Source organism: Barbus barbus (assembly GCF_936440315.1).
Source record: "Barbus barbus genome assembly, chromosome: 16".
Taxonomy (NCBI): Eukaryota; Metazoa; Chordata; class Actinopteri; order Cypriniformes; family Cyprinidae; genus Barbus; species Barbus barbus.
The window spans coordinates 12,140,487-12,166,767 of NC_136744.1; the positions used below are offsets into that span (position 1 = coordinate 12,140,487).

At 38.5% G+C, this 26,281-nt stretch overlaps 2 protein-coding genes across 3 annotated transcripts; both read right to left on the reverse strand.

The window, feature by feature from the left end:
* Nucleotides 1-1,934: 1,934 nt before the first annotated feature.
* On the reverse strand, nucleotides 1,935-13,958 carry LOC306882708 (deubiquitinase DESI2). 2 transcript variants are annotated; one of them, XM_079437545.1, is made up of 5 exons: nucleotides 13,404-13,958; nucleotides 9,312-9,384; nucleotides 4,154-4,247; nucleotides 3,899-4,040; nucleotides 1,935-3,801 (listed from the first exon to the last, which is right to left on the reverse strand). In XM_079437545.1, the coding sequence occupies exons 1-5, from the start codon at nucleotides 13,440-13,442 to the stop codon at nucleotides 3,559-3,561; spliced, it is 591 nt and encodes a 196-aa protein (XP_079293671.1). In that variant the 5' UTR covers nucleotides 13,443-13,958; the 3' UTR covers nucleotides 1,935-3,558. The 2 variants fall into 2 exon arrangements, with proteins under 2 accessions (XP_079293671.1, XP_079293672.1); XM_079437546.1 differs by having other exon boundaries at nucleotides 2,811-3,726.
* Nucleotides 13,959-19,447: 5,489 nt separating this feature from the next.
* Nucleotides 19,448-24,567, reverse strand: LOC306881987 (cation channel sperm-associated auxiliary subunit epsilon-like). Its single transcript, XM_079436396.1, has 7 exons — nucleotides 24,464-24,567; nucleotides 23,832-24,326; nucleotides 23,299-23,743; nucleotides 22,803-23,122; nucleotides 22,413-22,532; nucleotides 19,849-20,256; nucleotides 19,448-19,740 (listed from the first exon to the last, which is right to left on the reverse strand). Exons 2-6 carry the CDS (start codon nucleotides 24,024-24,026, stop codon nucleotides 20,194-20,196), a joined length of 1,143 nt encoding a protein of 380 aa, XP_079292522.1. The 5' UTR covers nucleotides 24,027-24,326; nucleotides 24,464-24,567; the 3' UTR covers nucleotides 19,448-19,740; nucleotides 19,849-20,193.
* Between the last annotated feature and the right edge of the window lie 1,714 nt (nucleotides 24,568-26,281).

Below are 26,281 nucleotides of genomic sequence, written 5' to 3' on the forward strand. Positions count from 1 at the left end.
TGATTTCATTGGCTGTGTGGGCAGCTCCATTTGCAATACTTTTCCTGGCTTACCAAGGATATGTCGTCTTATTCTCCATAGCTCTTCTTCTCCCACTACCATTCCTGGGGTTTTTCTTTTTGGATTCTTTTAGAGCCTTATGTTGTGCAAGACGGCCAGCACCTGTGACTAACAGAAACAAGATTCTGGGTATGCAGGCGGTCATCTTCTGTAATTACAGTATGCTTTATCTTCCCTTTATCCTAAATACTCCGCTCAAAGCATTGGCTTTAATCGCCTATGTATACTACTTGGGACTTGTATCTGATCTTCTTATCTATCTTGGCCCAAGGGTGGACCCATTCCTCTCAATCTTCCTTACAAATCGAATGGGTGACAGTTAATTTTGATAGCATTTTAAAGCTTTGTAATAGTTCACCCAAAAATGTCTTAATTCAAATTTCTGTCAGTGTTTACTCATCTCTCTTCAAACATGTATAATACACAAAAGACATTTTGAGAAGATTTTTGTTCGTTTGCTGCTTTGTTTTAGGGTGCTTTCACACTTTGCTCGATTGCCTGGTCTGAACCAGAGTTCGATTGTCCCCCCGCCCTCCCACTGGTTTGTGTTCACATTGGGTCTCATTTATCAATCTAACGTAGAAACGAGCGCAGATCGAGCGCACAAATCAACTTACAACAGAGCTCACGTGCTTCCATTTTTGCCATGTAACATTTGGTTGCTAAACTATTATCTATGATGTAAACAAGGCTTTGTACTTCACTTGAGTTCCAATATCCACGTAAAACCTCACCCTTCACGTGCGCAATAAATGTTTGTTTCGGCGCTGCGAACTGATTTTACAGTGGACCTTGTAAATTGTGCAGTGTAACTTTTATGTTTGGTTGACTGCATTTTAGTTTGATTAATGGCTGAAATGTCAAGTTAGTAACGCTGAAATGGTGTGTGTGTGCGCGCGAGGCACCTGCGTGATCAGTTACATTTTTTAAAATAAAGATATAAAGAAAACAAATAAAATGCATTAAGAGCAGGGCTGTCCAAGCTCGGTCCTGGAGGGCCGGTGTCCTGCAGAGTTTAGCTCCAACTTGCCTCAACACACCTGCATGGAAGCTTCTAGAATGCCTAGTAAGAGCTTGATTAGCTGCTTCAGGTGTGTTTAATTAGGGTTGGAGCTAAACTCTGCAGGACACCGGCCCTCCAGGACCGAGTTTGGACAGCCCTGATTAAGAGTGTCACAAAAACGTAAACGCCCAATTTTCGGTCGTATTCGTTTCGTAAATGAGGCCCACTGTTTTTTGTTTTGTTTTGTGAAAAGCTGCTTGCTTGCTTTATTTTTGTACTTCGGATTTTGAAAATCTTGATTCATTTCCATAGCGCCAAGCCGCCAACACAGAACAGCACACGGGTCCATTTGTCAAGACTAAAGCAAAGATTTAAAAGAGCGCGTGACTCTGCTGCAGCGCTTCAGTCATGCTTATCAGGAAAGCGAGTGAGTAAACGGATAAATGCACTGTTTGACCAATTTACTCTTCCGTGATTGAGTACGATTGTGTTCACACCAGAAGCAAACCGCACGCCAGACCATATTTGTTTAGGCGGACTCGGGGTCGGTTCGCGGGTGCGCACCAGAGTTCAGAAAACAGGTTCACATGATCATCACATTATCAAATGAACCAAACTGACCAAACGAACCCGGGTGCGCACCAAAAGTGCTTGTGTGAAAGCCCTCTAATGTCCATACTATTGAAGTCAACAGCTGGTTTGATTGTAGTTAATGTTACTGTTCTTCAAAAAAAAAAAAAAAAAAATCATCTTGTGCTTTACAGAACTTGTCAAAAATTAAACTTGACTTTGCTTGAAGATGCATGATAGCTTTGTGTGATGGACAGACGTTTATGTCAATGAATAATTCAAAATCTTGACTAGAAATCTTCCTTGACAACTGTAGTCACCATTCACTTTAATCAACAACACCAAAAGAGTGAATGATGACAGCATTTCCATTTTTGAATGACTAATATTTTTCAATGCCATAGTGACCGTGGTGGTCAAACTTTAGCCATTAAGAATCTGCAAGAGGACACAAAGCAAACAGCTAAAATGGAGTCAGAATTTACCATTATAATACTCATAATACATTACAAAACATAATTGTTCATAACACTTCCCAACAGGTTTTGCATTGACACCAAGGGGGATATGAAATATGTCACATATGATAAATGTGTGGTATACCCTTTAGCTGTAATGTGTAAAATATTAATTTTGTATATTATTCTATATTAATAATGTAGTGAACTTTAACACAACCTGTTTAGAGATTTCAAAGATTTCAACCAGAAATGATTTGTCGTCATTCGCTCACCCTCATATCTTCTGAAATCCACAAGACTTCAATTGCTCCATGGGAGACAAAAGATGTTTAGTAGAACAGCCAAGCTGCTCTATTCCACATAATGATAGTGAATGGTGACCACGGCTCTCAAGCTGGATTTTCAATTTCAACTTAAATTTCAGTCCATTCCTCACACAAAGCTTTCATACATTATTCAGGTGACTTAGAATATAGTGCACAAGTTGTATGGACTACTTTCATGGCACTTGTCATTTTTGGAGACTAGTAACTTTTCACTTTTATTATATGGGGAAGAGCAGCTCAGATATTCTGCTACACCTGTATTTTGTTTGATAAAAGAAAAAAACATGGATTCGAAATGACGAGAGTGAGCATATAATGAATTATGCCTTTAACATAAAACACTCTTGTATGTTTCCGTTGAGTTGTCAGAATGAACAGATAACTTTGTTTGAGAACAGACTTGTATATTTTCTTTAATAATCATAAAATGGAATACAAATGTCTCAAGTACATATAAGACTCTAAAAACTAAAAAGGTGTAAAACATCTGAGGAAGGTCTCATAGGATAAGAAGCCTGCCACTCAAAGCAGACCGAACGGGTAGAGATCTGTAGAGAAAGAGTGCAGAGCTCTCTGAGCAATGTAACGGTAAAAATCTTCAGGCACAGTCACCAAAGTGTGGGATGTGTGTCATTACAAAAGTGTGGAGATTTGGCTTTTGTAACCTGCACACAACAACACAATCATACACGGATTGGAACACAAGAAATCTGTAAACAAATGTTCTCCATAAAAATGTCTCATTCACTGACTAGGCGCTTTCTGTGGGAATAAGGGGAAAAAGCTCCAGCATAAGAAAAGCATAAAAAAAATTGAAAAAAAAAAAAAAACGTGACTAAACAAAGCCATTGTATTCAAGTCCTGAGTTTTTTAAACAAAACATAAAAGGCCAAAACGTAATTAAGTCAAAACACTGACGAACCCATAGAAGGTTTTACAGTAAACAAGATCAATAGTTTCCAGGCCCGTAACGGTCACTTGAGCGTACTGAGATAAATCAGTGAACACAGACGGTGGGTTTCATCTAGTCCGCTGGTGAATTGCTAGTCTCTCAGGATAGGGGGTGAGGGGTCTATTGGCAGCAGAATCTGTGGTCCAGCTCAAAGCATGGGTGGCCTGTCACTCAAGGCAGCAGGGTTCATCGGCGTGGTTGGTGTCGGGTAGGTCTGGGAGCGGGTGCAACGGCGCAGGAAGGCGTCGAGGCAGAGGCCGCAGCATCCTCGGCCTCCTCCAGCTCTCCCTGGAGCTCCTGACTAACACTGGACTGCAGTGCGGCCGGCGTCAACCACTCCTTTGGCAGGCAGCTCTGAAGGAAGGGCACACAAGAGCTGAAGTAGGCCAGTCGGTTCACCCAGCGTGGGATCTCTCGACCACAGAGGATCTGCCGCAGACGCGAGGGAGATATCGTGAGATTTTAGACTCTTTACAGCAACGTGGACCCAAAAGATTAATATATATCTGCACTTCCTTCTGCTCACCTCTGATAGTGCTGAGGAAAAGTGATTGCAGTTCTTGTGCATGAGGTGGTAGGCGTTCCCCTTATATTCCTTCCCCATTTCCTCCACAATTCTCTCCACATCCTCTTCTGTAAAGTCTGTGCTCCCTAAAACAATGGCCTCTCTGAAAAGGCAAGTAGAAAGTAAAGAGGGTGTGAGAAAAAGTCAGAGAGGAAGAGGTTTTTGCAGACATATCCTTTCAGTCTGATCAGCATAGTGATAAATATTGTGACTCACTTGAATTTGAATGTCTCTCCCAGTTCTGTGGCGTCACCAGGTGTTATCTCAAATATTCCTGAAAAAGGATAAGGATGTCCTCCATAGGCAAACTCTGCAGCAAAAGTTAAAGTATGAGTTAGGTTATTAAAGTATCTCCACATTCTGCCTTTACAGAGAGATTGTTAGCATACAAATGTGCTAATGAGCACATTTTATCATTTGCATGAATTTTAAAGTCTTGACAGTTTAAACTTTTAAATGATTTTACACGCATGCTATCCTGACATATACGGTTTTCAGAGCACACATGCAGAAACGGGCTGATACAGCACATGAGTACTGGACTGAGTTCTCTTTTGAACTTAAACTCAAATACACACAAGGCTATGTCAAAAACACAAAAGGTTTACATAGTCGGACTCGGTTGTGACTTATAGTGAACATTTCTTACTTGAATACTACTGTTCAAAAACCTACTGTACCTAAAAAATGTAAACGGTTTATTTCAGAAAAATGGTGATTAGACTGTATTAGAGTTTCATCTTGGCAGAAAAACACTCGTGATCTATATTATTTTTACTTATCGCTCACCCCTAGTTGGAGTGTTAAAACACTCTGACAAGCACTTACTGTTACGCGATGCTGATCAAGGAAGGTAGGAAGACGAGGGATGCAGAATAATCAGGTTCTTTAAACGTATTTAAGTGAAGTAACATACTGCCAAGTATGGTGACCCATACTCGGAATTCGTGCTCTGCATTTAACCCATCCAACGTGCACACACACTGCAGTGAACACACACACCCGGAGCAGTGGGCAGCCATTTATGCTGTGGCGCCCGGGGAGCAGTTGGGGGTTCAGTGCCTTGCTCAAGGGCACCTCAGTCGTGGTATTGAGGGTGGAGAGAGCGCTGGACATTCACTCCCTCCACCTACAATCCCTGACGGCCTGAGACTTGAACCCGCAACCTTTGGATTACAAGTCCAACTCTCTAACCATTAGGCCAAGACTTTCCCACTTTTAACAACAGGAATAACAGCGTAAACATAACTTTACCAGGGAGCAAAACACACAAAACAGTCCACAATCCTGACATATCGCCCCCCCAGGAGATGGACGGACACCCGGGAGGGGGCCGGCAGACAGAGACCAGTGAGGCGACGAAGGAGGGAGGAGCCAGGGAAGAGACAGGAGGGACCCAGAGCAGGAGGCGCACAGCTGGACCCAGGCCACAGCCGTGACGATGGCCCACGGAGTGAGGAGCCATGGAGGAGGGATGGCCGCCGACTCCAGGGGGCCGACCAACAGCGGCGGAGCAGGTGGTGGAGGAGCCCGAGGTGAAGACGGCGAGCCAGGGGGATGCAGAGGATCCGGGGGGCCAGGGTGGAGCCGAGGGATCTGGCGACCGAGGCGGAGGCCCGGAGATCCGCGGCGGAGCTGGAGCGACTGAGGACCCAGGTGGAGCTGAAGGGAGGAAGGAGCCCAACGGAGCGACGAGGCGCAGCCAGAGAAGAGGAGTCCTGAGGCGATGGCGGGTCGACGCCCGACCAAGGCGGAGCTGGAGGGACAAGGGAGCCCGGTGGAGCTGGTGGATCGATGGGTGATGGTGGAGGCGAGGGAGCTAGGAGCCAAGGTGGAGCCACTAGGTCTACGGGCCAAGGCAGAGTCCGGGCCTCGGAGGCTGGAGGCGGAGGATACTCCAGCCCCAGCGACGCTTGAGGATGGCAGACCCACGGGGCTCGCACCGTACAGATAGGGGGCTGAGGGCGAGCGGGGGGGCAGCCAGACGACAGCGGTGGAGGAGGCATTTTTGAGGAGCGGGCACAGGAGGGCATTTTCGAGGAATGGATAGTGGGGGGCACATTCGAGGAGCAGGCACTGGAGGATCTGACGCCCCCTCTCTGTCCAGCAGTCCCAGATCTCTCATCAGCTCACCCTCAGCCGTGGTGCAGGGGGCGGAGCGCCACTCCGCACTCACACCGTCCACGGCTTGCTCCCTCGTGATGGGCACTGTCGCCGGCTCTCGCACCTGGTCTGACGGGTTGGGCTCATCTTCCAGGGCGATCATACGCCCGGCTTAGCGCTGGGTCGCAGATCGCGGCGGGAAATGGCTCTTCGTCATAGGTGGGCTCGGGCTAGTGCTCCGCACCGCAGGAAGATGGTGGGCTGGGCTCTGGGTCTGGAGTGGATCTAGCGAGATCATCCTCAGGGGAGACTGTGAGGGACGATCCGTTTCTTGCCAGAGTCCACTCCACGAAGGTGGCGAAATCCTCTCGAGGACCATCTTCGGACGACAGCGCTCTGCACGCGGTGTTTAGGCTTGCATTATAGAATGAGCAGAGTGCATCGTCCGAGTAGCTGGTGGCGTTAGCTAATAGGAGGAACAGTCTGGTATGGTCCTCGAGAGATCGGTCCCCCTGCTCCAGCAGGAGGAGGAGGAATTCGGGCTGGATGAGGGGATCCATGGGAACACAACGGAAACAAAAAACTGAGCAAAACGGCAAACAAAACGGAGGGTAGATGCAGAGGTAACAGTTTTTGGTCAGTTCTTCTGTTACGTGATGCTGATCAAGGAAAGTAGGAAGACGAGGGATGCAGAATAATCAGGTTCTTTAATGGAGTAAACGTATTTAACAACAGGAATAACAGCGTAAACAACTTTAACAGGGAGCAAAACACACACAAAACAAGTTCAAGTTGAGCTTTATTGTCATTGAGCTTTATTGTCATGTGGGGACATACAGTGGAACGAAATGTCGTGCCTCGCAGGACCACGGTGCTACATAAATACAGACATACAACAATGAAGTAAAAAAACACTATAAACCTATACACAACTAACCTACTGACAGATTTAACTATAAGTATACTATATATATATATATATAAGCATTTACCCTATACAAACTAAAAAAATAAAAGAGAAAAAATACAAACTATACGAATGCTTCACATAAATACTGTACATGTGCAAAGAGAAACATTTTGAGTCAAGCAGCTGGTTGGGGAACAGTGCAGGATGATTTGTAGTGCATGAGCATGTAAACATACATATATTTATTACATAAAACAGTCCACAATCCTGACACTTACCAAATGTTATTTTATAATTATTCATATACTATTATTTATACAATATAGTTTTTTATAATCTGTATAATTTTCAGTTTTCATTTAATTCCAAGTTTTGTATATATTTAATTTAATTAATTTTAAGTTTCTTGTCATTTTTAGTTTTAGTTTTTTATATTTCTATAAAGTTTTTGTTTTTATTTCAGTTGTATTTTAGGAATTATAGAACTTTCCGTACAATTATTTTTTTTATTTATTTAATATTTATATTTTGTTTCATTTCAATTAATGAAAATGTTTTTACTAGGTGTAGATAGTGTAAATAAACTTTTTTTTTTTTATAACTTACACATTGAAGTGAGGATATGTTGTCTACAGTTACAGCACACGGTTATGTTAGTATGCTATAGGTCTATCCGTCTTTTTGGGGTAAAGGTGAAAAGCAAACCTTGATGATCAGTATCTAGTGCTGGCAGTGCAATTAACATCCACTAAAAACACTTTGTCCAAACTTATAAACACTCTGGAAAGATGTGCGCTCTTTTTAGTCCTTTTGTTCACACAGACATCATTCAAAAAGGCCAATGCAAACTCTCTAGAACTGCCAAACAAAACATCTCCTCTTCATCTGATTAAACTGGAAGCCTTTGGAGGCAGAAACTGCTTAAAATGTCAAGGTCTCTTCCGGTTGCATAAACAGATCATCTACGATGTGAGGTTTAGTCATGTTTAGACACCCCCTTCTTACTTTGTTGCAGTCAGGCAAGTTAAACACCGGCTTTCTGAGCAGCTTGACTCATTTGTAGAGCTGGGTATCGTTCAAAAATGTTCAATATCGATACCGATACAGATACCTTGAGTTCGATACCGGTTCCTGAACGATACTTTTTTCGATACCAATTTTATGAAAACAGTTTTAACAAGATTACATTCTCAAAAAACTTTGGTTTTATTTTTTTCAGCTTGTTGACATGTATACAGACTCAAAGACTCATCTCCTGAGCCATCGCACAAAGGAACAAAATATAGCCAACACAATAAATCAGTGCAAGTAATTTTAATAAAGCTCAAATAGTTTTCAGTTTACACTAGTGCGTGCTCGTTTTAAAACGCATAGCTCAGACAGAATCATCATTTCTATTCATTTATTCTAGGTTGTTAAAGACTTAAAGAAATTTAAAATCTTTATCCACTTTCATAAGTGGATGTTTTATTTTCTTTCACAATATGTTTTATTGTTATTAAACTCTATGTTGTATGTCTAATTATTTGAATGCATAAAAATTACTTAGTTTATTCAAATTTATTCTTAAAACAGCCTTATCAAATGTTTTCTTTTTCCTCAGAAATTCTGTGTTCTGTATCTGGTTTTCAAATGAAGGCATAAAACATTAATTTCATTTTTCTTTTAAATTGTTGAAAATAAAACTATTTTGGCAAACAAAATTTTACTATTAAAATTAAAACATGGAAGAAATGTGTGATCATTAATTAAAAAATAAGAGTTAATAATTTTAATAGTAGCCTAGTAGTAGCAGTACGTACACTCTGCTGAACAATATTAATTTATTTCTGCCGCAGTGTCTTCCAAGTTAAACCGAACTTTTATTTTGACGGGTTTCCGGGAATACCTTTACAGTTCTGTGTGTATATGATATGACGCAAGTTTTACTCAAATCAAATGGTAAAATGCTCATGAAGTTACACTCAGAGCAGTTCTAGAGCTGTTGTTCATGTGTTTATGTCCTCATTTAGTGAGACGGCTGACGCTGAAATGTCACGCGAGCTTCAGTCTGTGTCAAGTAAGCGAAACTGCGCGATATAGAGAGCAGACTGCTCCGTACGCTTTCGAAACGCTCTCGCGGATGTCAAACACTGATCAATCAGCACCGCGTCACTTCTAGTCAAACACACCTAGTGCTGCAGGCTTATTGGCTCACTGACGTTAATGAGATTAACCCCTTAGGTATCGAAATTTGGTACCGAACGACAAGACGTTTTTCGATACTCGGTGGTATCGAGGCAATTCGGTCGGTGCCTAAAAAGTATCGAACTCGATACCCAGCCCTACTCATTTGTGTCGGAGTCATAATGCGAGCCTTACCTCTGCCATAGATCTCAATTCCTGAGTGAAAGACTCCAATTCCCAGAGAGGTAGTGAACTCATTGATCCAGTACTATAAGGAAGCAAAACAAGTCAAATGGTAAAAGCGTTTCAAGGACAGCTGGGTTGCCGTTTTGATTTGCAGTGTTCAAATCTGAAAAGGATGTTAATAATAAGTGTTAATATATTCAATAGATTCTCATTCTCCATAATAAACCATTCTTAACTATAGACTTAATGGACTCAAGTGTACAGTACTATTACACTCCTACAGACATTAATGAACGTAGACGCTACAGTGAATTTAGCACGGATGAAAATGAGACTGAGGGACAGACTTTAGTTTTTTTTTTTAAACAATGGTACGTACAGTATAAATGTCATTTTTGTGTAACTTTCTGTCTCCTGAAAGCGGGATTTTTTTTTTTTTTACAAAAATGTTTCATCAGCCAAACAACTGGTGTGCTGTTAAACAACAATCCATTGAATGCACTGTACTTCCACCCTCACGGCTTGGTTTTCATTCCTGTTAAAAATAAATCATACCCTGGCTAAGGTATATTATGGGTAACTTAAATCATTTTTTAAACAAACGAGGGATGTGCAGAACTTTCAAAATCTTTGGAAATCTGTTGATATTTTTGTGGATATTCATAAGCTAGCTATAAACATGATTAAAAACATTCACACACACACACACACACACACACACACACACACACACACATATATATATATATATATATATATATGGTCCAGGTTAAAATAGGTTTTGTTATGCAAATTATCTTTACAATTATACTACTAATCCATTATGACTTATTAAAACCATTTGTTAGAACAATTAAACATCGTACATTGCAGAGTAACGTATGGATATGTAGAGATAGGCAATGTGACTCAGCGGTTGACAAATGTTTGTGTTCACACCCAACGCATTTCTTTAGCAGGTCTGTTGTTTAAGTAACCAACAGCTGTCCCAATTGATTGTGTTATCAGAAAATAAGATGTCACTTGACCAGCTGGTTTCTAGATGTCTTATGGCATTAACCTACTGCACTAATTTAACTACATTTGCAATATATCAATTGGCACAATGTAAAGTGTTGTTTAAAAACAATTTAAAAATACGAAAAGATAGTCAAAAATACGTTAAAAGGGATAAGAAAAATTGATCAGCTAGACGGTTCTCCAACTCCTCATCGTTCAGGGTTGTCAAATAAGATACTTATCCTTCTGGCCTAAATTACTTCAAAGCTTATTATACATATCCTTCAATCACAGAACTGGGGATTAGTCTCCATGTGATTAGCAACTGGCTTCTAAGTGTGATTTTCAGCAAGACTACTCTCATGCCAAGAGCTGCGATCAGAAAATAAAATCTACAAGCTCTGACACGGGAGATCTCACTCTGATAAGTTCCTATGGGAACTACTGTAAGGGGACTTTATTTCAGCAAAAGACGTTATGGTAAGGCTGGGACCTAGGTTCATGACACAAACCCATGATATTCGTGGATGTATGATTAATAATGAATTAGCCTCAAAATGTCAAACTACACTTTAGAGCTCACAGGCCACTTGTATGTCAAAAATAGAAAGATTACGACTGACAAATTTCCCATTTCCAGCTTTATAAGCTACAAATACATGGTTTATAGCAGGGTTCCTCAAATCTTTCCCTGGAGGGCCAATCTGCTGCAAAGTTTAGCTCCAACCCTGATCAAACTCACCTACCTGTGATTTTCTAATGATCTTGAAGACTCTGATTAGCATGCTCAGGTGTGTTTGATTAGGGTTAGAGTTAAACTCTGCAGGAGTGGGTAGATTTGAGGATCCCTGGTTTATAGGCTTAACTAAGGGCATACAACTTGTAATGTGATTCCCATCCAAATTAAGATTACTTGACATCTTTTAAAACCTGGAGCAGCTCAAATTTCTAGCCTTAATCTTTATGTGAGAACATAAGCTTAAAATAGTCATACTACTATGAGTGAAGAGGCCTAAGGAAAGTATACATTTATGACCCTGTTTCAAAGGGTCAATGAGACACGAGACAGACTAAATCTTTAAATGGAGACTATTCACATTACTCAGTGATCAATGACACTTAAAAGGTACAGTCAATTTTTCCAGCACAAAACATTTTGTACATTTGGGGTAAAATGCATGTGCATTAATGTAAATGAATATTAATTTAAAATATGTGCATATTTATATTTATTGCAAAATATGCATACAAATATTAAAGTACTTTGAGAATGTAGGGAAATGGACTCATTTGTATTGCTTCATGGGAGTGGGTGGGCGGTAAAGAGTTCTTCTGGTGCAAATTGCTTGTTTCAATTCTCTAATTGGTGAAGGCTTTTGCAGAATCATGGGTAATGTAGTTTTTCCACCAGAAATTCTGCTGTTGAACATGATTGTTTAAAAATAAATTGAAATAATGTGGGCTGATGGCTCCAAAAGCATATGCCATCAATTAACAACCTCATAGCTTAGAGCAGGTCTGTCTTTTGTCTTAGCCTATAATTTATTGTTAAAAAGCAATTTCTGAATGGAGATGAATGGGATTTTTACTTCTGGAATGGACTGTAACATTACTTCCACTCTCTGAGGGTATGTTAACATGACAACAGTGCAAAAGCTTTTTAAGAAAACAAATTGCATACAGACAACAATGTTGTCGAAACTATCCCCCTTCAGACAGTTCTGCCAAAACGACTAAAAACGCTGTATTACACATGTTAGGCTAGTAGTTGGAGATGTCACTTTGTAAAGAAACACTACGCATTCCTATAGACTGAATGTGTAATACATGTGCATGACGTCACCGTTTTCACAAATTTGCATTTTTGTAGTTTACATGGAGACGGTAATAGTATTGTTTTCAAAAACTTGCGTTTTGGGGGCATTTACACCAATTTTCAACTAAAAATAGAAAATAAATTATGTTTTGGAAGTTCATTTACATGACAACTGCATTTTGGAGGCCTGAAAACAAACTTTTGTAAATGGGTTTCAAAGTGCACAATACGGTTATCGTGAATTTGTGAAAGCCTAATACTACTGGCCTGGCATGCATAATACAGCTTTTCAAGTAATTTTCGAGGATCCATGTGACCGGGGATCGTTCTGACAACTGTACACACGTTGTTGTCTGTACACACACACACACACAAAAAATTGTTTATAGTACATTGTTGTTGTGTAGTATATCGTATCCTTTGAAACTCGGTTTCAAAAGTTTGTTTTTAGGCCCATAAAGTGCTTTTATGGTGTAGATGCCCCCTGACACCCCTTATGAGTTCGAGCAGAAAATAGAAAACCTGGAGTGAAGTGATTAAAGAACACTTTGAACCAGGAGGAGCACTTCCTGTCACTCCGCTCCACTTATATGGGATATTCCATTTTGGCTTTTAGTCTGTATTTTGCTTGTTGTCAAGCAAAGCTTGATGCTTTTGAGTTTAAGTGACAGAAAAGAAAATTACACACTGCAGAATTGTTTTCTGAGACTCAAGTTTCTTAGCTATTAATTGAAACTTCTATAAAAGAGGGTTGTAATATTGCTGTAATACTGATTAATAGAGCTGTTATAGTTATTTTAAAAAGCAAAGCATCCATTATGTGTAGTATGACTTCTCAACAGCTGCCTCAGATCACACAGGTGGATTCAAAAGACAGTTGAATTAACTGGGTCAAAGCTTTCAGCTGCTAGACTGTCATCTCAATACTTAAAATTCAACATCTAACAAATATGATGATCTTTTACTTCAGGAACGTGGTTAAACTTAAGTACTGTTTATGAAATACAAGCTGGATCCTCTCTGATAAGCTTCCAAGTACCGCACACATTTCCTTAGACTATAAAACGTTATCTCTTTTCCACTGCATTTACTAATGGAACTTGCATTCATGCTGACACGGTTCAAACCTAGCAAGCTGACTACACTTTCAAGCGTTTGCAAAATATTGCCTAAGTAGGCAGCTCACAACGTTTTAAAACACAGCCAATGAATGTGTTGAACTAATGCCAGTACTATACACATCTGTCACGGGAGCGAGTTATCTGTATTTGTTTAAAGTCACCTACCATATCATAGACGTTCAGAATAACCGGCTCGTTTGCCATCACAGGGATGGTGGTGTTTTTCTTTCACTTTAGCTGCCGATCAGCTGCTGCTGCTTTCCTCCTCCGTTTTCCTTTTCACTCTTTCTCAGCACACGGACTTATTTTCTTCCCCCTTGTGAGCACCTTTGCTGCGTCCTCTTAGCCTTTGCTGGTTTATAACAGTTTAGAGACATCCAAAAGCTGGTCCTGAAGGGGGTTTTCATTCATTGAGGCCACTTTTTTTTAGTCCAGCTACAGGGAGTAGCGACGCTGCTAGGCTAACTGCCATTTAGCTTCATGACCAGCGGAGACAAAAATGAACGGCACACAAGAGAAAGATAAGAATTTGCGTGGAGACTCAGCCATTCAGATGACGAAGTGATATTTACAGTGAACGGAAATGAAAGCAGACGAACGTCAGATAAAAGGAAGACGTTTTAGCACCCGAGATATGAGAAGCCTCCCCCGTCTTGTGTCTGACTACAGTGCGGTGAACTGAACTGAATGCGCGTGCCTGATGATGCCAAACCTCACAGCGGCGCATTACTGCCACTCTAATGCTTTTATAGAACAAAACAGCCTCCACACATGAACACGTCATCATTACATTAAAGCATCGTTACACACCCAAACCAAAACCAAGCATATGTCAACTTTTTAACAAGATAATTTATGTAAATTCTTTTGTTTTGTGGAATGTTACATATTTATAATGTTATAAATAATTATGCAATTGAAGTTGTTAGAATAGTTATCTATGATATATTTTTGAATCTATACAAAGCAATTTATAAAATAATATTAACTCTAACAACAGAGCTTGTGTCTATATCATTCATAAAGTCATTTGTATGTAGATTGTCCCACTGAACTGAATGGTTAAGTATAATTTAAACAGAAAGTTCAATGAATAACGAACAAGGCACACGCATATGTACACTATACACAATCTACTAACTAACTAATAATTCACACACATTTCTTCAGAAGCATGTCTCGAAAGATGGAGGTATATCTGTAGAAGCTGATGCACAGTGTGATGAGTGTAATGACAGATTGGAACAACAACACATAGAGGGGAAAGAGCTGATCAAGCCTGTGAAGAAAGCAGATTAATACTTTTAATCATTAGTCATTTTCCAAGATTATCTTTAGAGGAATAATAGAGGAGAAATTAATTGCTTACTCTGGGATGCCATATGTTTGGACAGCAAATACAGCACGAAGATCACAAAAGCTGAGTGGAAAGAAATAAGATTTTTTCACAGCAGAGCATATAAAGTTTCTGCCATCAGGTGGTCAAGATCGTCAATTACAAATTTTAAACTAAAAACTATCTACAAGTTATTAGTATCTAATCCCAAAACCAGTTTAAGTAATACACCCTAAAAAAACAATAGATCTTGTTCGCTAACTACCTATACAAGAATTTGTGTTTGAAATCTGCGTATGAATGTTTTCACACAAAAAATCAATCAAAAATGTATTTTAAATTGAATTAAAAATGTAGGAAAAACTGAATGGACATGCAAAAACGAGCCATACACACGTGGTCAGAATTGTTGGTACCTTGGTAAATATGATCAAAGCTGGCTGTGAAAATTAATTTGCATAATTGCATCTTTTATTTAAAAATTCACAAAAATCTAAGCTTTCATTGGAGAATAACAATTTAAAATGGGGGGAAATATCATTATGAAATGTTTTTCTCCAATACACATTGACCACAATTTACGGTACCCTCACTCATTTTCTATTGGGTTCAGGTCAGAGGACTAGAATGGCCATAGTAGAAGCCTGCTTTTGTGCTCAGTAACCCATTTTTGTGTTGTTTTTAAGGTTTGTTTTTGGATTATTGTCCGGTTGGAAGATCCAAACGTGGCCCATTATAAGATCAGTCACTTATTTTCACAGATTTTTTTATCTGTTGGTATTTGATAGAATCCATGATGCCATGTGTCTAAACAAGATGTCCAGGACCTCCAGCAGAAATATAGGCCCATAACATTAAAAATACAGCAGTATATTTCATTATACACATGGGGTACTTTTTATCCCTGTGTTCACCAAACCCATCTTGAGTGTTTGCTGCTAAAAAGCTCATTTTTTAGTTTCATCTGACCATAGAAGCCAGTCCCATTTGAAGTTCCAGTCGTAACTGAATATAAACTGAATATGCTGGAGATTTTTGGATGAGCTAGGAGAATTTTTCTTGAAACCCTCCCAAACAACATGTGATAATGGGTTTGTTGATTTTTAAGGGTTTTTAAGGTTTCCCGAGACTCAACTATTTTCTGCAATTCTCCAGCTGTGATCCTTGGAGAGTCTTTAGCCACTCAAACTCTCCTTCTCACCGTGCATTAGGACGATATAGACACACGTGCTCTTCCAGGCAGATTCATAATATTTTATGTTGATTTTCACTGCTCTAGGTCTTTTCCACTATACCCACTTCACTAATTTGTGAAGCTCAATTATCTTTTGCTGCACATCAAAAATATATTCTTTGGTTTTCCTCATTGTGATGGATGATTAAGGGAATTTGGACTTTGTTTTCTCTCCTATTTATATTTCTGTGAAATAGGAAGCCATGGCTGGTTAATTGCATGTTCATAATCACCCTGGAGTGCTCAAAATTGTGAATATGAATGGGAATATACTTCAGAGATATTTTACTCATAAGAATTTCTAGGGGTGCCAATAACTGTGTCCAACGTCTATTTGAGAAAAAAAATTATTTCATAATGAGATTTTCCCCCATTTTCAATTGTTTTAGTTCAATGAAAGGTTAGATTTTTGTGATTTAAAAAAAAAAAAAAAAAAAAAACCCTCAAAAGGATTAATAATGCAGGTTTATTTTCAGAGCCTTCCTTGATCATATTTACCAAGGGTACCAACAATTCTGACCACGTGTGTATAAACATGTTAAGATTAAATTTAATAGATATCTCATATCAAATATGAGGAAGAAAAGCAGTAAAGGAAAAGTTGTGGGGAAGAACCTGATATGGAAATGCTTTGGGCGTGTTTAATTTAGAATACTTAAGTTTAAAGTGCCAGCTCACCCGTTAATGAAAACTGTCATCATTTAATTACCTTTGAGTTGTTCTAAACCTATATGACTTTCTTTTTTCTGTTGAGTACAAAAGATAACATTTAAGAATGTTGGTAACCAGTTTACGGGAGCCATTGACTTCCATAGTATGGAAAAAAATACTATGGAAGTCAATGGCTTCCGTCAACTCTTTGGTTAACAACATTCTTCAAAATATCTTGTTGGGTGTTTAGCAGAAGAAAGAACCCCATACAGCTTTGGAACAACTTGAGGGTGAGTAAATAATGACTGAATTTTCATTTTTGTGTGAACTATCCCTTTAAGAACAAATTCACATGTATGCACATTGCAAATTACACTGAAATCTTTCATGAGAAGTTCTCCTTTGTGTATAAGAATGAATAATCCATGTAATCATTAGTAAACGAGACCCATTGTCCCTTTCAGTTAACATAGATGACCTATTTATCTTTAAGAGCTATTTAAAAAAGAAAGTGACGGCACCTGTAATTTGGGTCCACAATTTTTACATTGAAAACATAAATAGCACTGTTTTCTTGAGAAAAGGTAAGATAATTCATGGAACTCCTATTCATAATTTCATAGGGTTGGTCAAGGTCTCCTAGTTTTTCAGAGTTGTCAACAAAACAGCTCCTGTAATTCTGAAACATAAAGCACATCCCTTTTTCTTTATTTGCTAACAAACCACATGATTGCTCATATCCCTGAGAGAGAGCCAGGTTATGAAAACTAAAGTGAGATAAAACTGTAAACGACACCCACATGAGGTCCCCATGCCTCTTCAGGACGCTTCTCATCAACTAGCATAGATTTCCATGTTTGGGCCTCATGAAGGCAGCCTACCTACAGAGCCAAAGTAAGCTTTAGGGTTTCTAAAAAAACATACTGCCAAACACACACACATCTGACGCATATTACCTGATGCATGGTCGCATTGAAGTAATAGTCTTTTCGATTAAAATTCTCCCACACTATGAAGTTGGCATCAACACTGCGCACAAATGTCTCTCCATCATACCTAAGGAAAATAAAAATACCAGAACACATTATATATTGCACATTTTTATCAATTAATTTTTTTTGTTAACAACGTTTTATAAAATTTTCTTCCTGAAACAGCAGTAACAAACAAAAAAACAACTGTGCAAATTCAGAACCGACCCCAACCCACAGTAAAATAATTTTCACATGGATTCCAGAAAAGATGACACAACAAACACTGAATAACACAAACTTATAGTTTCCACACTAGATCCATGCACACGAGAAGTTGATAGTTCCATCGAGACAATGTCAACACACAGTCCAGGTTCGTCCGTCCATTGTGTGAGGGCTCCAATGGTTGACTAGCATTTTTTGCTGCTGTGAGAGCAGCTAACAGTAAACATCTTTGTTGGACGGACAAGATGAAGTCCCAAAAGTCATTCATGAAAAAATGGCACGGAGTCAAACATATCTCAGTACCCAACAAATATAACAGGTCCTGTGAGAGCTGAGACCAAAAAGATGAGAGAGAAGGGCACTCCCCCCAAAAAAATACGAAAACGTGCCTAAAGATCCTTGCGAACAGAGATTACCCTTAGGAGATGACACATTCATATTCAGAAAAAAAAAAAAAAAACCTTGAGTGCGCGATTCCTTTGGTCCAGATCTATCTAGGATATGCGACATTTACAGAATTCGTATCTGCATCCAATACAATTTCAAAATCCGAAAGTTTCAAGAGATAGGTTGACAAAACAGAGAAAAAAGTAGGCTCAGGAGTACAAGGGGTATAAACCGAAAGAAACACAATATTCCTATTCTCCACTATTGTTTTTGTGTGTGTTATTCTACTGTCTGTATCACAACCTTTGTCTAAAACAATATTAGGACACCCTTGGTTTTAGTATCCGAAGATGAGTGAGATACCACTTATTATTACATTTACATTTATTCATTTAGCTGACGCTTTTATCCAAAGCGACTTACAATTGCTATATATGTCAGAGGTCGCACGCCTCTGGGGCAACTAGGGGTTAAGTGTCTTGCTCAGGGACACATTGGTGTCTCACAGTGGATTCGAACCCGGGTCTCTCACACCAAAGGCATGTGTCTTATCCACTGCGCCATCACCACCCATGTTTATATTATTACACCTGTTTATATCCTCCTCTTTCACATGGGATTCTTGTACTAACACTATATCAGTCTTTCTTCTTCGCAAAATATCCAGAAAACCTGTATGTTTGTGAGGGCCATTTAGGCCTATTTCAACTCAGAATATTAAGGTCAGTCATAGGTATCGAACATAATAACTGCATAATAAGACAAAATACAAGTTTGAAAATAAAACCAGTTGAGTCTACCATTAAACCACCCCCCACCCTTCCCATCACTATTAAAAAAATATATAAATACATTCCCATGAACTATGGCCGATCAAACCAAGAACAAACCTTAATCTGCTAGCACCCCTTAATATGGTCCGTGGGTGGCGTCAACAAAAACCTGCACATTACTGAAGCACCAACATTGGCCTCATAGTCACATACTGACTAGGTAGTATGTCTATTTAAAAATAAAATAAACTTATCAATTTTATTTTAAAAAATGCACTGCAATCTACTTCCTCACAGAAATATGCAATCCTCATGATTAGCGATATGTGTCACACACTGTTTTACTTTAAAGTGCTAACAGTAAAACAGTGTGTGACTCATATTGCTTATTGTTTCAGGTTTAATTTCACTTTTGTACTTAAGTCTCATTATGCTTGTGTCTTACTCACAGCTCAATGTTTGGCCGAAATTCATCTTTGTAGTGGATTTTCAACACACAGCCAAAGCTCTTCCAGTCATAGAACACAGTCTGTGAGACATTAGAGAACTCATGACCATCACCAGTTGCCTCACATGTATTTTTTAATAGCACGGGCCATCACAATATAGTAGCTTTTTGTTTTTTTGTTATATAAATCTGTTATTTGACACAATGACAAAAAGAACACTGTGCTTCTCATACTTATCTCAGTGATGCTGATTAAATAAGCATCATTATCTACAAATACACAGAACGGATTCTCACCAGATCCTTTGATGAATTACTAAGTACAAATCTGTAAAAGATCAATTGGGGAAATTATTAAGCAGAGTTTATTCAAATTCAATGTATTCTATTATTAAGTGTCATGTTTTTAGTGAATATTACCCTGGAATGGTATAGCTGTCAAAAATGCGCATCTTACATGGAATTCTCTGTGGTCTACAAGGAACAACACGATAAGTCTGGTCAAAAGGTATAAACTGCTACAGTAGATGGTTGTAGGATAACATTCTAAATGATATTGTTAGATAATCAGATGACACTTACTTTATAACACAAATGTGCCTGTTTGGTGGGCAGCCCACAAAGAAATGGGAAATCTACAAACAATGTATGCCTTATTTAGTGGTATAGTATCTATATACAGTAGCCCTCTTATTAGGAAATGTTTTTCTACAAATAAGAAAAAAGAAAATCTTCAGTAACCCAGCAATTAATTATCAATCTGGGTTGGTAGCAGCTCCATAGTGACTATATCACTTGAGTTTCGGCTGTTTTTAATTCTAGGACAGGATGGTTGTTATAATAGCTGGAAAAACTAATTGTCTTATCTGATATGGTTAAATCTATCTGTACAAGAATCTTTCATTGATGTGCCTTTTAAAAAAACACTCACATGAGATCAGAGTTGTTAGTCGTGTCTTTGTAGTCTGCATCCTGATAAATGGTAAAGGTCTGGAAAAAAGTAAAGAGACTGTCAATAAAATGACCAGGCAATTAAAAAAAAAAAAAAAAAAAAACTTTGCTTACTTAAGCATCACAAACAACTACCTAAGGGCGAATTCCAAACGGCTTTTTTGCACCCTTGAAGGGCACTTCGGGAAGGGGACGCCATTTGTAGGGATGTTCCAAACGAAAGTGAACAACTGATTCCCTTCACGAAAGGCCCTTCCAGAAGTCCGTTAGCGAAGGGAACATGCGATGGTCAATTCACGAATTTCCGTTGGTGACCATGTAATCTTCACTTAGATCTTGCGATGCATTTTAAAGCAAAGTTGGGGTTTATTTTGACTTTACATATAAATGTAAGTAGAATAAGCTAATTAAATTTGTCTTTATTTTTATGTAATACAAAATATTTTCGTCAGTGATAGAAATATGATTTAAGACTATTGTTAGCAAGTTTAAGCAAATTTAGTTTGAAAAAGTTTAATGGTAAATAAGACACAATTAGACAGTATTTGAATACAATAATAACAATAAGAAATATTTATTTGCAATCGGGCTGCAACTAATTATTATTTTGATAATCGATTAATCTAACGATTATTAGAATGATTAATCAACTAATCATCGATTAGTCCACAGATTAATCAGTAGACTTTGATTATTCAGCTTTTGCGATTAGTTAAAATAGTAAGTTATACATATTCTAACAATAAGGTTCATTATTTAACATTAGTTAATGGACTAAGAATGAACAATACTTCTACAGCATTTGTTAATCTAAAAGTTAGTTAATTTCAGCATTTACTAATGCTGTTTTTTATTAACCAACATTAACAAAGATTAATAGTTAAATGTAATAAATGCATTGTTCATTGATGTTAATTAATACATTAACTAATGTTAATAAATGATACCTTACTGTAAAGTGTTACCAATTCATTATGAAATGACAGACAGAGACACTCTCTCACCATTTAATTAGCTACATGAAAAAGAAACTGAATGACACATTTTGCACATTCTGCCTAACTTCTCCTTTTGTAAGTCATATAGATAATAAACAAAATAAAGGTAAGTGATACGACGCTTTGGATAAACTATTTTATTCACAACATAATATCTTAAAATACCTTATAGGGTTATGATAATCAAAACAGTCCTTAGCTAGATCAAGCTTTGGTCTCTGTAAACCAAACTGTCACTTTAATGAAACCTATTTTTTTCCCACTAATAAAAATATTTAATAATTAGCTAGCTCCACACTGGAGACCCGCTTTATATCAAAAATCAAGTTGCAATTCTAACTGAAAGCGACACTGACTCTGGTTTTTCATGTTTAATACCGTAAAGATGCTTGAATTAAGGCTATCTATTGCATAAAGTGCTATATAAATAAACATCATGTGACCGGACATGACTGGAGTAACGTTACATTACTGAAAAGCAGAGCTCATGCAAACATCCACATCGTTGTAATCAGATGCATTTTTAACTGCTGCTTTCACACTGCTGTCAGTTTTTGTTGTGTTTATTTAGTTACTGAGACGAAAGCGCGCAATATATATTAACATATTCATCGAAACGCCGCTCAAGTTCGGATGCATTTTCTCTGAAGCGCTGTGCGTCTTCTCTTGAATGCATCCAGGAGGGCTGAACTACAGTCTTGCGCTACAGTGCCACACTGGTGAAACCGCAGTATTGCAGGCTCTAACATTAGTTCATGTGAGATCAAACGACTACTCGACAACAAAAATATTTGATATAATGTATCAAATATTATAAGACGTTGAAAAAATATATAAGACGTTGTTGATAACGTCGACTAATCGGTGTAGCCCTAATTTGCAACAACTGCGCTGAATGCTGCAAGCAGTGCAGCGTTGTCAAGGTAACATTTTGTCCATCATTCCCAAGGGAGATCCTAACGCTTATACGAGACAGTAATGCCCTACACCACTGATCTATATATAATGATATAAAAATATATGTTCTCTATTATAGATCAGTGCCCTACACCCTTTAAAGAACACACTTCAAGGGCTCTGCCCTTCGAAGGGAGTAGGGCATAGGGATGCTCACTTCCGTTTGGAATTCGCCCTAAATGGTATTTAAACACAGCTCAATGAAGACTGGCTTTACTAAAAGACCCTTCTTGTCCATACCTTGTTTGTTGTGTCCAGATGGCGCACACTCTCAAAATGGGTCCTTTCTGTGATCTGCAACACATGGTCTTTGTTCCTGCTTAGCGTCACATTAATGTTTTTACCTTCATGGTAGACTATCTGGAAATACACATGAAGTATAAAAATATTTGGTTGGCATCTATGGTTCCACAAAGAACCTTTAACATCCATTAAACCGATCCACAGCACAGAAGGTTCATTGTAGTGGAAAAAGGTTCTTCAGATTATGTGTTCTTCACACACAAAAAAAGTGTTTCTTTCATGAACTGCTCACTTCTTTTGGGAAGCCAAAATGGCTCTACCATGGCATAGCACATTTGGTAATTTCTCTTGTGATGCATGAACTACAGTAGGTCTACTCGAACTTACCTGGGCCCAAAACTCAATGGCCTCTTCCTTGTCGATGTAGTAGACAGGCCTTTTCATGCTGTGTGTGAAGCCAATAAAGGGACAGCTGTGGACCTCCCCTTGCATGGCACTCCTGATCTCCATCTGCAAAGGGTACTTCTGTACATGCAAACCTCCATCTAACATTTTCAGCATAATGATCTGCCCTTTCTGGTTTAGGTAGAGCACTACAGAACGTCCAGGGTCATTCCAGGTGGGCAGCCGAAACAGTTTATTCGTGCCGAATTTACAGAAGAACAGCACGTTGTTCTCCATCTTTACCAGCATGTTCCTTGAGTGGTCTGTGGAGCAGAGTCACAAAGAGTGGAGCATGAGATCATTTTATTTTATGTAAACTAGCTTTATTCTTAAATCAAACTCTTATTAGAGATACAAATCAATCTTATTTGAATTTCAAATGTATTTTGAAGGAAAAACAACTGCTGGCACTTCTGATAATCTGATTTCTTCCACTCACCCATGACCACGTGGTGAATGTGGCTACCACTTGCTTCTAGGCTTATGTTGGAGGAATCCATTATTTGCAGGTAACGCCATTCACTATAATTTTGAAAACTATAAAGCATAGTGTCTTTGTTCCACACCAGCAGAGTTTCCAAGGCTGCGCTGACAAAGAGCATCTGAAATGGCCCTTGGAGAACATTTATACTCAAAGTTCTGGTTCTCCAGATGCCTTCAGTCTCACAGGATGTGAGCAGGGAGAGTTGTACAGAGTCTGTGTACATCACCAGTGCACCCAAAGATGCTGGATGGGATCCAAATGCAGCAGTAAGGATAGTAGTAGTTTTGGGAAGACTCAGTACGTTTGACATGTAGTTGCTATTAGTCTTCCAATCCAGAGCTTTCCCACCTTTATAAAGCTCGTGGTCTGTCCATGCAAGAACTGTGGCAAGTTCAAACCCCTGCAAGTGAAATTAAGAGACAAATCAACATTTTTGTAACCTAATATTAGGAAAAAAAAACTGAGATTTACAAATGGGAGACACTCACTAGCAAGGGGTAGTAATCTGCACATTGAGTCCTAAAACTCAGGCCTTTAACCCCTTCACCTAGCAGTTTCATAGGATTCCTCCTCAATATTCCTTCCTCGTTGTCCCTCCAGAAAAGAGCATCTCCTATGCGGAAAATCGAGCCATTCTCCAACAAGACGGCATCAAAAACAAGGTAATGACCCTTAGCTGGCATTAGCAATTCTCCAGGATCAACCTTTATCTCCTCATGAGGAAAGCATTTTTAGTTATGAATGTGCCTTTGTCAGACAGGAGCAAGGCTCTGTGAGGGGTACATGCACCCCATACTATCGACATTCGACTACCAGCTGGCAGGCGTAATGACACACTTTTGTCACCATGTGGTTTCTCTGTGGATGTCCTGTAGAAGACATGTTGACTAGAAGCAACAGAGTTTCCATGAAAAGATACTGACTGACCGGTTATGTGAAAAGTATGATATTCATGGACACCAAGAATGCGAGCCTCCCAAACCCTGAAAGAAATCGTGATTGTGAAAGGTTGCTATACAGATCATTATTGTAAATATATTTGTTGAACATTAAGAAATACATTTAAAAAGTCAGTAAACGTGGAAAAAGCCTGACTTTGAATAGAAGTGAACCGCATTACCCCTTATTTGTAAAATAACTCTGGCTTGTCTGAGGGAATGAAGACAACTCGATGACTGCAAACTCTCCACCGACAAATAAACACTTAGTAAGATATCTGAAATACTGGAAAGGTACAGAGATTTATTCTCATGCACTTACAATAATCAATACACAGCTAACATTTTACATAGGATTTTTAAGAAGACGACTTACTACAGAGGGAATCATTGCTGTGTTTTTGATTACAGCCTCATCTGCTCGGTCTGGATCAATGATCCATATTCTGACAGTCTACAATACACACCAAAAAGCATTATAAACCACATGATCTTGAACAAGGGAACAATTCAACCTGCATGTGACACAGGTTCGCATCTAGCAAAGGTTTCTGATTAGAGTAAAAGTCTCACCTGGGGGTTACGTTCAGGTGAATTTCTGATGGACATGGAAAAAAAAAAAAAAACCTTTTGCGCATATATATATTTCTATTCAAAGTATTTTCTTCCTTAAGCAATTCTTGGCATTTTGTAGTGCAATAAAGGCTGAAAGAAGTTGAGATGGTTAAAACCTGAGCAAAGGAATAACAGCATACCACGCAAGCCTGAAAAATGAGTCACTTATATAAAGGTGTCGCTCTTCTTCTTTTTCTGTAGACACATCCTGCAATGAAATCATGAAATATTTGAAAAAGCAAATTGATGAAAAGAATATGTGGAACCTCATGATAGATTTGTGTGTGTACTTACAGAAATAAGTGGCTTTACAGCTTGAAATCCAGGGGATTTACACCACATAACAGCATGAGGTGACCTTTTTGGATCAATTTGTCGAAGAAATAAATTTAAATTGAACTGATTAGACATAAATGCATATTAATAAAGCTATACATTAGAAAATGATCATACTTAAGTAAATATGTGGATTACCTCTTATCATTCACATCACAACCATCAGGATATTGCCACTCCAAAAAAGAGGATCCTTCGTACTCTAAAAAAGTCTGCATGAAACATAATAGCTGTGGTTTATTATGTAAATAAAACTTCATGCTCCTATTCATGTTTTTATATTGGTGGTGAGAAAGCAGTTCACTCAGGCCTCAGATGACTAACCTTAAAATCACAATGAACAAGATCATTCCTTATTTACAATAGCAACCACCAAAATATAGACTAGTTACAGAAATTAAACAAAACATCAGGAATAAATCAACGAGGATGATTATACAGCAAAATCGGTCTAAAAGAATTGAAGCCACTGTATTTCAGCAGTAGTATGTTGTTGTGGTAACTTAGTGGTTACAATAGTGATTTTTGTAAAAGGTTATGTTAACTTACAGTACTGTCTACGATTAATAATTCTTTATCCTCCAAAATCTGCTTGTATCTGAAAATAAACAAACAGTAACAGCAATCACAAGTAATTTACATATCAATAGCTTAGCTTTGTGACACTAAAAGTGCCCAAAGATCAATGGAGTTTAGTTGGTTAATAATTTACCTCCAAATTCCGACGACAGTTTGAAAATATAAAAATAAAATGTATGTTAACACTACCCCAAATCCCCACATCTTGTTCCACTGTTGTTTGATGTAACTAAAAGGGTGACAAAAGCTAGCGATTAGCTGTAATATTCGCTTTAGGCTTCAAGTGTCGCTGTTTCCTATCGCACCACAACAAACTACACAATCGACGGTTGGAAGTTTACGTTTAAACAAACAAATTATAAATAAATACATACAGTTGGGAAATATTACACAGAAGCCTATATGTTGTTTGTAATATGATGTACAACAGTTCTACTTATTAAAAAAATAAATTTGAAAGCACAGAGTAC

Excerpts from the sequence above, each read along its gene's own strand:
- LOC306882708 (XM_079437545.1), bottom strand. The coding sequence starts at position 13,442 with ATGGCAAACGAGCCGGTTATTCTGAACGTCTATGATATG. Across the intron at positions 4,248-9,311 it reads AATTGAGATCTATGGCAGAG|AGTTTGCCTATGGAGGACAT; the intron begins GTAAGGCTCGCA and ends CTTTTGCTGCAG. Across the intron at positions 4,041-4,153 it reads GGAGAGACATTCAAATTCAA|AGAGGCCATTGTTTTAGGGA; the intron begins GTGAGTCACAAT and ends TTGCCTTTTCAG.
- LOC306881987 (XM_079436396.1), bottom strand. The coding sequence starts at position 24,026 with ATGCCAGCTAAGGGTCATTACCTTGTTTTTGATGCCGTCTTGTTGGAG. Across the intron at positions 23,123-23,298 it reads CATTCACCACGTGGTCATGG|ACCACTCAAGGAACATGCTG; the intron begins GTGAGTGGAAGA and ends TCTGCTCCACAG. Across the intron at positions 20,257-22,412 it reads ATCTGGACACAACAAACAAG|ACCTTTACCATTTATCAGGA; the intron begins GTATGGACAAGA and ends ACTTTTTTCCAG.